The 13,894-nt window shown below is 43.8% G+C and overlaps 1 protein-coding gene across 1 annotated transcript in view; it reads left to right on the top strand.

The window, feature by feature from the left end:
* LOC135221895 (presenilin-1-like) overlaps window positions 1-13,894 on the top strand; it is a 281,752-nt gene that overhangs the window by 247,360 nt on the left and 20,498 nt on the right. The window contains exon 8 of the mRNA XM_064259872.1: window positions 4,502-4,761. Within this exon, the coding sequence (XP_064115942.1) occupies window positions 4,502-4,761 (260 nt within the window). The remainder of the gene's footprint in view (window positions 1-4,501; window positions 4,762-13,894) is intronic.

Raw genomic sequence — 13,894 nt, 5'->3', positions numbered from 1 at the left:
CATAAAACTTTATATAACGGCTAATTTAAAATGGTGCAAACATTACGACAATCGGACGAAAAAATTTCTGATTTTTTTCGGAAGTTACCGCATGGACGTAAGGAAAATGTTTTTTTTTTTTTTCATAAATTCACCATAAATCGAAATATTGTGCTAGAGACTTCCAATTTGCTGCAAAATGAAGGTAAATGATTGAATATTACTAGAATATAAGAATTTTAGCTTACAATTGCGTTTTTTTACCATTTCGGTCGAGTCAAAGTTGACCAAAGGTTGATATTTTGGCACTTATCATTATTTATATAGAAATATTTCAAAACTAATAAAAGCTACAACCATGGGTTGTTTTTAGTTGTATTCTACATGAAATTGCTCAAATTTCCATATATAAAACTTTATGTAACGGCTAATTTAAAATATTGCAAACATTACGACAATTGGACGAAAAAATTTATGATTTTTTCGGAAGAGTTACCGCGCGGACGTAAGGAAAAATCGAAATATTGTGCTAGAGACTTCCAATTTGTTGCAAAATGAAGGTAAATGATTGAATATTACTAGAATGTAAGAGTTTTAGCTTACAATTGCATTTTTCTATCATTTCGGTAGAGTCAAATTTGACCGAAGGTTGAAATTTTGGCACTTATTGTTATTTATATGAAAATACTATTTCAAAACTGATAAAAGCTACAACCATGGGTTGTTTTTTTTGTATTCTACATAAAATTGCACACATTTTCATATATTACTCCATGTAACAGCTAATATAAAATGGTGCAAAAATTATGTCAAAGTGACGAAATAATTTCTGAGATGTATCGCTGATACTTTTTAGTGCGAGAAGAAAGAAAGAAATTCGTGCTTGTAACGATTGTAAACAAAACAATGCCTTGATCCGTGAGCTTCCAGCATCCCCCAAGGCGTGTGATTCAAAAGTTTTCGCCTAGTAGGCCTATAACTATTTTTCCACATTTTTAAAAAAACTTTTTTATATCAACGTACCATACGTCCAATCGGCACCCAACAGACAATTTATATCGACATTTAATACGTCCAATCGGCATTAAAGGGTTAATGTATAAACAGCTAAATACAGTAATAAAAATCTATTTTTATCTTTTGTTTACGTTTAGAATCAGCTGATGGACGTTTATTACCGAAAGAATTATTTTGGAAAACAATTTAGTTGCTAAAAGAAACTAATTTATTAATGAAATTATTATTATTTTTAACTTTGTACATAATAGTTTATGATATGATACTGTTATAATATATGATAATCATTGAGTCAACTATAAAAGTTGTATTGAAGCACAGTTTCGTAAATCACAGAAAGAATAAAATTATGGCAACACGTACCTACAAATGTCGGGGACCATCTTGTTCTTTGATTACGATAATAATAGATCAGTATTATAGTTTTTTCTGTAAGTGATAAGAGAGAAATAGAGATAGCTATTTACATTCATAGTATTTGAAAATTTGTAAATGAGTTTATCCTAAAAATGCATTTAGTCAAGAAAAGAAGAAGAAAACACAGTAATTAGTGAATCTTGCTCTATGATAAAATTTGTGATTTCATTAATTTTCTGGGATATAGTATTTGGGCTCCACAAAAAAAGTAAGTAAAGTGATTTATGATAGAGTTTAGAGATACTTATGTAAAATACATCGTAGTTTGTAGAACGGTGTAACCACTAACACATTGTGTAAAAATACTATGTACGAACGAGACTGTAGGTTTGGTGACATCATGGTGATCATACATATTTTTTCTGCGAATGAATATACTTACATTTATGGTCAAAAATAGTTACTGTACTTATTACAGTACCATACTGTAATATTAATGTAATCACATCAAAATAAAGTAATCAATGCATAATGTAAACTTGAAGAGGCTTATTATGAAGATGTGCCAATAATATGTAAGATATGCATTTTATTATGAATATATGACAATAATATCTAAGGTAAAAATGGTTTTATGTTTACGCTTTGTCGCCGATCGCTAACAACAATACAATAATCTGTGACATTATCGTTTGTATGACTGCAGTGTTCAGAGAAGTTGATTACGTTCTACCAAAACAATAATGAAGTTCGAATTAAAATTTAATGTTTTCCTAAATGTTATTACTACTGTAATTACACTGCTACTATTAACATTTCTAAAAGGTTAACGAATGGCAAAGGTTCTGTGAAGCAATGTAACTCTTGTGTTTACATTTCTGCTGGCCAGTCAACTAGTACAAATTGATGTCAATGATGTGGAATTATTCCTTGAATAGGCTATATATTATGAAGATATGCCAATAATATATAAGGTGAGAATGGTTTTATTACCTTTATTGTCACTTAATATCAAAATGTGAATCTGTTCATGCATTTGCTGGTTATCGGACTTGGACAAGGGTTAGCCTACCACGGACAAGCCCGCGCTGCTACAATTCATACCAGGATATAGACTAAGAAGTGGTCCAAGGAAAAACCCGTGATTAACTGATACCATGATTGCTGATCCGTGACTAAGCGAGGCCCCACTGTAGATCAAAGATCAATAGGGAAATATACTGTTAAATTTAAACCTAGTTATAGCTGAAGCTGAGAAAACTGTTCAAGCTGCTAATGACCATTGTCGTGCATCGGCAACATAGATAAAACTCCAGTAAACGTATGCCATCAAACACAACCGTAGATAAAATTGAGGTAAGATCATTTTAATCAAAACTACTGTGCTTGAAAGAACACATTTTACTGTTGGTTTCACGTCAATATAAGATAACGTAAAGTTTGTATTACGATGATATAAAGGAAAATTACGAACGGAATCATGTAATGTTTTTAGGCAATAAATATGCCGCCAACATAATCTGTTAACAGAAAAAAAATTAGTTCATAATCACAACGAGACATCTTCAAGAAATATGTCCTCCTGAAAACACGTCGTACTATAAGGAAAAATAACCTTGTCTCATATAAGTCAAGTACTATCTAGATATTTGTTTATGTTAACTAGAAGCAAGAAAATTCGCTCAGAATTGCATTAAATATGGTGTAATAAACTCGTATTTGCCATCAGCTGATTTCAAACCAAAACATTGGCCGCTCCGCGGAATACTGGCTTAGTTTTGCTGTAGTATTTTATAATACAATAATATGAGAATACAAACAATATTATTGTATTGAATACAGTGAAGTAATGTATAACTATTTAAAAGATTTATGGGAAAGATGCATAATTAATAAAATACCATGCATTTTTCCGAACTGTGGCGGACAAGAACGAACATGAAAAAACATCCTCTGACAACATGAAGGGTAGTTACAAAAGCTGCCTTATTTTGTCTGATATTTATGTAAAAAAATAAAAATACCCTATACGTAATATATTTTCATACACAATTTAAACTTACAGGCATGAACATTTATAAAATCAACACGTCGATCGCTAAATTTGCAATTTTAAACTAGTATGTTTTCGGAAGAGCAGCAGGCGATGGCTCACAAGAATGAACATGAAAAAACCCCCTCTTTGATAACGTGAAGGGCAGTTTCAAAAGCTGCCTTTGTATCATATTTATGTACAGAAATAAAAATATCCAATACTTAATACATTTTCATACACATCTTAAACATATAAGCATGAACATATGTAAAATCGACACATCGATTGCTAAATTTGCACTTTTTTAACTCTATGTTTTCGGAAGAACGACAGGCGGTGGCTTACAAGAAAGAGCATGAAAAAAACATCCTTTTTGATACTGTGTAGGGCAGTTTCAAAAGCTGTCTTTGTCTCATATTTCTGTGCAGAAATAAAAATACCCTATACGTAATACATTTTCCTACACATTTTAAACATAAAAGCATGAACATTTATAAATTGACACATCCAAAGCTAAATTTGCACTTACGTAACTCAGTATTTTCGGCATAGAACAGCGTCAGAGGCATATATTTTACCCTAATACCTATGTAATAACTCCATAAAATTTGTTAATATAATTTGCATAACCTTTATGGTCTGAACGGCGTTTCTACAAATGTATGAACTCGTTAGACATAACGGCGCTAGCGGCGCTGTTGACCAAAAATTATGGCGTAAAAATTCCTTAAAATGCTTTATTTTTTTAATTGATATTTTTGACGACAGCCGTAAAACCGATTCGCCACTAAGCGATTGCGCCGTTAACCGCAGGCCGCCTGTATATACAGTATTACTATCCCATCTATCTGCCCAAGCAGCATTGCCATTCTTATAAGTTATTTTTTTACATTTTTGTATGTATATATATGTATTTCACATAATACTATGTGGTGCTGCGGGCCCTCCAGATGGCAATAATGGATGGAGATATGGCAAGTACAGATAAATGAGGGACAACTGTCATTCCTTTTCTTCAGTTATTTTCTAGTTTGTTACATTTGCTTATTTCTGCTTAGATCATTAGCTAAAAGTGACATTAATTTTTGTGAACTGGAGTTTGTTTTATTCCAGCAAATATTATGTACAGCACATTGGGCATGGCAGACTCTGAAGAAGACAGGAATGCAAGAGCTCGAGCAAGGCAACCCCCCCATGAGGAGCACAATGCTACAAGTATGGCAGAGGCTGAAAGGGAACAGGGTGAAGTTATCCCTCCCAGGAATAGACGAAATAATGCTGAAAATGGTCATATAAATAGAGATACAGATGCTGGGTTTACAAATGAATGGGCTCAACAGCTCGATGACAGAGCTGTGAGGAGACGTGAGCAGGTATGTACCTGTTTTCAGCACACTTAGTTTTCCCTGCATTTTATATTTAATAAACCTTAACATTACAATACTTTGCTGCTCTGCAAGGACTATTAAAACATGATTAAAAGTGGCAAGAAATCAGTCTTGGACACATTTAACTGTTTTGTATTACTACTTAGGCTTTTTTTTTTATGAAAGTTGATGATTTATATTATTAATTGTTCTACAGGAATACAAACTAAAGCCTTTTGTGCAGTAGTATACTAATGCATCACACTAATTGGAGCTTAGTATTATTAATATTATTTTTTATTTAATTACTTTTTAATTTTTTTTTTGGCTTTATCACAGTCCTCCAATTCGACTGGGTGGTATTTGTAGTGTGGGGTTCCGGGTTGCATCCTGCCTTCTTAGGAGTCCATCACTTTTCTTATTATTTGTGCCGTTTCTAGGATCACACTCTTCTGCATGAGTTCTGGAGCTATTTCAGCCTCCAGTTTTTCTAGATTCCTTTTCAGGGATCCTGGGATCGTTCTTAGTGTTCCTATGATTATGGGTACAATTTCCACTGGCATATCCCATATCCTTCTTATTTCTATTTTCAGGTCTTGATACTTATCCTTTTTTCCCCTCTCTTTCTCTTCAACTCTGGTGTCCCATGGTATTGCGACATCAATGAGTGATACTTTCTTCTTGATTTTGTCAATCAACGTCACATCTGGTTATTTGCACGTATCACCCTATCTGCTCTGATACCATAGTCCCAAAGGATCTTTGCCTGATGGTTTTCTATCACTCCTTCAGGTTGGTGCTCATACCACTTATTACTGCAAGATAGCTGATGTTTCTTGCACAGGCTCCAGTGGAGGGCTTGCTATGTGGTTTATGGTTTCATTTTTTGTATTGCGCTTCCTACATATGGGAGAGATGTTATTTCCGTCTATTGTTCTTTGAACATATCTGGTTTTTAGGACCTGATCTTGTGCCGCTGTTATCATTCCTTCAGTTTCCTTCTTGAGCTCTCCCCTCTGTAGCAGTTACCATGTGTCATCGCTGGCTAGTTCTTTAGTCTGTCTCATGTATTGTCTGTGCATTGGTTTGTTGTCAGTCCTCTGTTCTGATTGTCATTCTCCTGTCTGTATATTTCTGGGTCTTTGTCGACTTTTATCAGTCCTTCTTCCCATGCACTCTTGAGCCACTCATCTTCACTGGTTTTCAGATATTGCCCCAGTGCTCTGTTCTCGATGTTGACGCAATCTTCTATACTTAGTAGTCCTCTCCCGCCTTCCTTTCATGTTATGTATAGTCTGTCCGTATTTGCTCATGGGTGTAGTGCTTTGTGTATTGTCATATGTTTCCTGGTTTTCTGATCTATGTTGCGCAGTTCTGCCTTCGTCCATTTCACTATTCCTGCGCTGTATCTGAATACTGGGACTGCCCATGTGTTTATGGCTTTTATCATATTTCCGGCGTTGAGTTTTGACTTGAGTATCGCCTTGAGAGTCTGCATATATTCTTTCCTGATCGTGTCCTTCATCTCTTTGTGTTTTATATCCCCTCTTCCATTATTCCCAGGTATTTGTATCCCGTCTCATCTATGTGTTTGATGTTGCTCCCATCTGGTAGCTTTATCCCTTCAGTTCTCATTACTTTGCCTTTTTGTATGTTGACTAAGGCGCATTTTTCTATTCCAAACTCCATCTTGATGTCCCCAGATACAATCCTTACAGTCTGGATTAGGGTATCTATTTCCTTGATGCTCTTACCATACAGCTTGATGTCGTTCATGAACATCAGATGGTTGATTCTGTTGCCTCTTTTCTTGAGTTGTTACCCGACATACATCTTCTGTAGTACTTTTGTCATGGGAATCATGGCTACTATGAAGAGTAGTGGGGACAGTGAGTCACCCTGGAAGATCCCTCTCCTGATATTAACCTCTGCTAGTCTCATTCCAGAGCTTGTAAGTATTGTATTCCAGTTGCGCATTGTATTTTTGAGGAAGCTGATGGTGTTTTCCTCTGCCCCATATATTTTCAGGCATTCTATTAGCCATGTCTGTGGTATCATGTCTAAGGCTTTCTTATAGTCTATCCATGCCATGCTTAGGTTGGTTTTCCTTCTCCTACTGTTCTTCATTACCATTTTGTCTATCAGGAGCTAATCTTTTGTGCCCCTACACTTCCTTCTGCAGCCTTTTTGTTGGTGGGGGATGGTGTTTGTCTCCTTTAGGTAGTTGTATAGCCTTTCACTGATGATACCTGTTAGTAACTCCCACATTATTGGTAGGCAGGTGATAGGCCTGTAGTTACTGGCTATATTTCCCTTACTCTTGTCTTTTTGTACTAAGGATGTTCTTCCTGTGGTCATCCATTTGGGTGCATGGTGATTTGAGATACAATGCTGGAGTTGTTCTGCTATTCGTGGGTGTAGGGCCTTGAAGTTTTTGAGCCAGTAGCCATGGACTTCATCGGGACCTGGGGCTTTCCAGTTTGGCATTTTCTTTAGTTGGTGTCTGACTGTGTCTGTCGTGATCTCTGTGAATCTTTGTTTTATAATTACTATTATTATTAATTTATTATTATTATTTTATTATTATTATTATTAGTTATTATTATTATTATTATTCTTATTATTATTATTAATATTATTATTCTTATTAATTTTTATTATTTTTTAATTATTATTATTATTCAGAATATAAACCCTGTTCGTACAGGGCCTTCAGGGGCTATTGATGTGAAATTAAAGCTTCCAAAGAATGTTGTGTTTATTTGAAAGAAGTTACAAAAGAATAAAGGAAATACAGAAAGAATAGAATAGTTGTAAGAAAAGAGCATAGATTAGTAAATTAATAAATTAGATAAAAATATGAATAGTTTAGTAAAATACCTGGTGATTTATTTTAGGGTAGTAATGCATTGCATCTTCACTCGGACTTTTGAGATTTTGATTGTACAACATCCTCAGGGAGACTTCTTGAGTCCAACAGTGTTAGGAATAAAAGACAGCTGGAATGTGGGAATTCACACCTGCAGGACGAACACAAACAAACAAAAACGCACATGCTTGCCATCAATAAATGCAGACGTATGCCGAGCAGTTAAAATCATGCACAAAAATATGATTATTTGATCCAATGATTGTCGGTTGTGACCAAACAAACGTCCAACCATAAGGAAGAATCGACTCCCATAATAACCCCTATGACAAGTCAAGACCTATGCCCCCATTATACTTAAGAGGTTAATGGCGCCCTTTCTGACACCAGCCACACTCTCAGCTCTACATAATATTTATTACACTGTGTCTCCATTCCGTCTGCCTCCTTCTTGTTGTTGTCCTCTCTCTTATAACTGTCTCTTTGTTTCTCCTCCTTCAGTGTCTTCTAGGCCTATGGAGGTCTTTCTCTCCTCAACTTATGCCTCTTTATTTCTTCATGCTTAGTTTGAGCTACGTAAGGTCCTACACGATCTGATGCTAGTTGTCTTAATAATAATAAGAATTTGGAATGTGGCTGCTGATATTACTATTATAATTAGAGTAGTAGGTATGCTGTTATTTGATAGACAAGGCTTTTATTGGTAGATAGCTAAATCCCATTATTACAAGAGAGCGCCGCGAAAACCGAGGTAATTCTTCTGTCGGTAACAGCAAGTAATAATATTATTACGACAAAAGTTGAACAGACGGGTTTTCACACCTCCATGATGAGAAAATAAACCTACAGAATAGATTCAGTTATATTATTTTCCTTAAAGGAGAAATTAGAGAGAGGGAGCAGAAGTTTTAAACGCGTGCTTGAAAGGGTGGAAGTGAAGGACGGAGGGAAAAAAGTTGGGGGAAGACGTGTGGAGGGGCGGGTTTCATCGTGCGTGTGGAGGCACAGTTCCAGTGTTACCAGATCACATCCAGCCCTTGTGGCTGAAATGTGTATACTTATATCTGTGGCCGACTGTACATTTACATAACTGGATTTATTTCTCCAATGATAATAATAATACATAATAATAATAATTTGTTCCGATACGTAATACAAACCCTCGGTCCTTTAACAATAGGAAGGTAAATGGCGGCAGCTGGGACGGTCGTAAGCTTCGAACAAGGGGAGAACGGTAGTTAACTGCTTGTCCGATCGTGCGCGCGAGAGGTGAAGAACCACTTTTGCTTTCGGCCGTGGTGTGACAGGACGTGCTCGTCATCGCTCTGCCCTCTATTTCGTCATGTGCTTTGAAAGTTTTACAATTTCTTCTTACTGGTTTGTTAGTGGTTGTGAATGAAATTGTAAGTACTCTTTTCATTTTTTCATTATTATTATTATTGTGAAAGTGAATAATGGATCTGGAAGAGCTTTCGCCGCGCCCACCGGTTGCCCGTAGAGTGTGTCCCGGGCTGGAGGGGCGTAAATGCGGCGGATTTCGCTCTTTCCCAGAAATAGATCCACATGAATTGTGTTATCGGTGCCGGGGGCGAGAATGCTCCCGGGCCGAACCATGCAATGTTTGTGAAAATTGGTCCAAGGCGCAGTGGGTGCTGTATGAGGGTAGGAAGAGGCGTAGATTGACCAAGGAGTCGTCGGAAAGCTCTCCAGCGACTCCTTTGGTGACGGATACCTCGTCATCCTTCCTGCCCCCAGCTCAGCCCCCACGGTTTGCGCCTTCCCCTGCGGGGGGGGTTTCGGAGTCCTACTCCTCACTCGATCCGTCGAGTGTGGAGGAGGGCGCTTGATACCCGGATGTTCAACTGTATTCGGGGTCTTCCGTCCGCTCTGGGTGGGGTTCGTCCTCCCCCAAGCGCGAGGGTGCCCCTCTAACTGACCCGACTTTTCCTCCCTCAGGTGTGCCTTCTGTGAGTGACGACCTTGGGCAGGTGTGGGCGTCGTTGGGACTGCAGGGCGCTCCCAGTATCCAGGGCTTAATTCAGCGATTGGCGGGGTCGGCAGTGGTTACTCATGGAGTGGTGACAACTACGACAACTACCTTGTCTACTCCAGCGTACGCCGCCCCTCCTCATGTGGTGTATACGCAGCACATTGCTTCGGTGACCCCGACAGCATCAATCCAAATGCCGATTGCTGCCGTGCCAAGGAGGGGCGTGCCACCTCCACCTGGTTTCTATGTGCTGCCGACCCCCGACTTTCGCTGTCCAAAGAGTTCTCCCCTGGACCTGCCGCCTGTCCCTATGATGAAGCTGGCTGAGTTTGAGATGCCGGTGACGCCTGATTATGCTGCCGTACCTGCCGCTGATGTTGCTGGCCCAGCCGCTCGCGCCGCTCCTGTGAGGCGCGCTGTGCGTGACGCTCCTGCTGTTGCTGGTCTGCTGGTGCTGGTCCTGCTGTTGCTGGTCCTGCTGTTGATGTTCCTGCCGCTCCTGCCGTGCCTGCCCCTGCCCACGTCGTGTCTCGTCATGGAAGTGCTGCCCCGGACTCAGGTCTTTCCGGACAGGTTCAGTCGGGGCGTGTTGCTTCGGCAATTGGCCCGGCTTTTCCGTGGATGGAAGACCTGACGTCCGTCCTGAGAGAGCTGACGAAGAAGAGGAAGAAGAAGAGGAAGGTGTCGTCGTCGTCTTCTTCGTCGTCTGTTGCCGCCTCTCCCCCTTCGACTTCTAAGGCTTCCAAGCCGAAGAAGAAGAAGAAGGCTGCCCCCCCCCCAACCCCCCCCCCCCAAGAAGGCTCCTTCGGGACCTTCGAAGGGCCCGTCTCACTCCGGTGTGACGGGGGGTTCTTCTGCTGGTCCTCCTGTTCCCTCGGGAACGGGGCCCGTCTCCTCTTCTGAGAAGAAGAAGAAGACGGGGACCAAGGGTGTGCTGGCTACCGCTGGTACATCCTCGCCTGGTCTTGGTAGCTCTGCTGCTAAGCCAGGTACCGGCTCGGCTTCTCGTCCGCGAGAAGTTCCGAGTGTACGGTCTCCTTCGGGTGACCGTGCAGCCAAAGTTAAGACGCCTGAGTTCGCTCAGCGTCATGACCGAGGCACGGAGCAGAAGACTGTCGAAAGTCGCACAGGCGACTCTCGCCAGACCAGCGGCCGCTCTCGTAGCGACCAGCCGGTACCTCGGGTGGACGTGACGGTCTCTGACCGGCCACGGGTTGAGGCTGGGAAGAGGTCCCCTCGACCGACGGTACCAGCCTCGGCTGGTACCAGCGGTTTGACGTGCCGCGAGGACGCTCACCGGTCTCACCGCGAAAGCGAGCTCTGCAGATCACCTGACCGCCGCTCCCACAGGGACCGGACGGAGACGGTGGCCAGCAGCAGCTCGTCTGACGCACGGGACCCGCTCGCCACAGGTGAGCGGCACGGCCAGGCCTGCAGATCGATCCCCACCGCGGGTTGGTGATCGGCTGCAGCCCCCCACGTACGCTGGTCCTGCCAGCGAGCGGGGGGGGAGCGTCAGGTCTGCCTCTCCACTACCTTCAACTTCCTCGGGGTACACCGGGAAGAGCGAGGTAGCTAGGAGTGATCGTGAGAGGTGCGCCGCTCACGATCCCGTCACGATGCCGCACGTGCCAGGTATGGTCTTAGGACCAGCCAGGTCGTACGCGCAAGTGACTGGAGGCGACCGTCAGGGGTCTGTTGCTGTTCCTCCTTCTGAAGGAGGAGGGTCTCGAGAGCTGCTCTTGTTGGAGGGACTGGACGGTCCTACTCCTCAGGACGCTGTAACTCCCGAGATCCAGAGGAACTTTGCCCAGGTTATTGCGCTGATTCGTCAGCACAACGACCTGGGGGAAGGATCGCCGCTACCACCATCCGAGCCCACGTCCCGGCTCGAGTCATTTTGGGGCCCGAAGAGGGAACCCAAATTGACGGTGGGACTGCCGCGATCAGAGCTTGCAGACTCAGTCCTTGACCAGGTAGAGAATTTCGTCTCAGGACGAGAGGATTCGCTTAAGTCAGGACGGTCTTCCAAGCTACTTCCTCCTCCTCTGCAGCGAGAGCGGAAGTTCTACGTGCCTTCAGTGGATCCAATACCGCCCAAACAGGTTAACCTGGAGCTAGCTAGGCTAACTCCAGGTGTGTCCCTGCAGCAGCTCCTGTCGGAGAACTTGTGGTTCTCGCAGCAGGAGGCACTGGGCCTGGAAGCTACCGCTATGGCAGCATTCCAGGCAGTCTCTTGGTTGGATCTGTGGTCCCTCACAGTATCCAAGGTCGCGGCCGACTCTGGGGGCGCTGCCCTCGAAGACGACCCCGACTTCAGGAGACTGTGCCAGTCTGGAGGTAGGGCCATCTCCTACCTCGCCCATCAGACGGCAAACCTGTGGGCCAACTTGGTTCTCCGTCGTAGGGACGCTGTCCTTACACGAGTAGCCAAGGGGGCTGGGCGTGAGGCGGTAAATGGACTCCGTAATGGACCTATAAAGAGTTCCTCCGCTCTCTTTCCTGGAGAGATGGTGGACGCTGCGGTGGAGAGACGGCGCACTGATGACAGTGACCGTCTGGTTCACCAGGCAGTTACGAAGGTTTCTGGGCAACCTCGTGCAACTGCGGCTAAGCCTAAGAGTTTAGCTAGCGCTTCCTCGGCTGCTAAGACGGCTGCTCCATCGAAGCCCCGAGGAAAGACTCTTCCTGCTTCAACTTCTGGTAGAGGAGGCCGTAACCAGCCCTCCTCCCAGCCCTCCTTTCCCCGAGGAGGTGCTGGGAAGAAGTCGAAGCGAGGTGGGAAATGCTAGGGACGGCGTTCCCCCTCACCTGCTGCCGGAAGTGGTGGGGTGCCTAGCGAGCCATTGGGCAACTTGGCAGCGCTACGGTGCTGAGACCTGGATAGTAGACGTCCTTCGGGAGGGATATCTACTACCCTTCGAATCTCGGCCACCCCTCACCTCTAACCCGGTCCATCTTCAGACTTATGTACAAGGATCTTCAAAGGGCGACGCTCTTCGACAGGAGATCAAGACCATGCTGACCAAACGAGCTGTAGAAGTCGTAGTAGATCGGTCACCGGGCTTTTACAGCCGCCTTTTCTTAGTGGAGAAGGCATCGGGGGGCTGGCGCCCGGTGATAGATCTCTCTCCCCTGAACCGATTTGTTCGCCAGACTCGGTTCAAGATGGAGACGGCACGTTCCGTGCTCGACTCCATCAGGGAGAACGATTTCATGCTTTCGGTGGACCTGAAGGATGCGTATTTTCAAATACCCATCCATCAGTCCTCCAGAAAGTACCTCCGCTTCATCTTCGACGGGACGGTGTACCAATTCAGGGCACTTTGCTTCGGTCTGTCAACCGCCCCACAGGTGTTCACGAGAGTGTTCACTCTGGTGTCTGCTTGGGCCCATTCGCACGGGATACGTCTTCTGAGGTATCTCGACGATTGGCTGGTCCTGGCGAGCTGCCGCTCGCAGTTGCTGCAGGACAGGGATCGACTTCTAAAGTTTTGTCGCGATCTGGTGGGGATCGTGATAAACTACGAGAAGTCTGATCTCGAACCCAAGCAGATGATGAAGTACCTGGGTATGCTGATCGATACGGTAGCAGCTCAAGTTCGCCCCGCAGACTTGAGGATCAGCAGATTCAGGGAGGCAGCCGGCCGGTTCCTGTCTCGGCAGGAACAGGCAGCTCAGCAATGGCAAGTCGTGATCGGCCACCTGTCGTCACTCGAGAAGTTAGTTCCTCACGGACGTCTTCACCTGCGGTCTCTCCAGTGGAGACTAAGGGAGAGTTGGTCACAGGTAAAGGATCCACCTTACTTCCCCGTGTCCCTCACGGAGAAGGTGAGGCAGGACCTAGCCTGGTGGCTCGACGACAGGAACCTCTTAAGAGGAGTGCCTCTACGCACTCCCCCCCCAGGAGATGTTGCTGTTTTCAGACGCATCAACCGAGGGATGGGGCGCACACCTGGAGGAGTTGCTGGCTGCAGGTGTGTGGAACCATCACGACAAGCACCTTCACATCAATGTCCTGGAACTCAAGGCGGCGTTCTACGCTCTCCAAGAATTCCAGGACCGCTTGGTGGGACACTCAGTGGTGTTGATGTGCGACAACACCACAGTAGTGGCATACGTCAACAAGCAGGGGGGCCTAGTGTCTCTCCCGCTACACCAGTTGACCGTGCAGGTGCACGAGTGGGCCACGGCTCACTCAATAGAGCTGTCAGCACGCTACATTCCAGGCAAGAGGAATGTAGTAGCAGAACAAGCTCAGCCGTCGGGATCAGGTGATA

The sequence above is a fragment of the Macrobrachium nipponense genome, chromosome 3 (assembly GCF_015104395.2).
Source record: "Macrobrachium nipponense isolate FS-2020 chromosome 3, ASM1510439v2, whole genome shotgun sequence".
NCBI lineage: Eukaryota > Metazoa > Arthropoda > Malacostraca > Decapoda > Palaemonidae > Macrobrachium > Macrobrachium nipponense.
The sequence above is the reverse complement of the archived record's forward strand: the minus strand, read 5'-3'. Positions and strand labels throughout refer to the sequence as shown.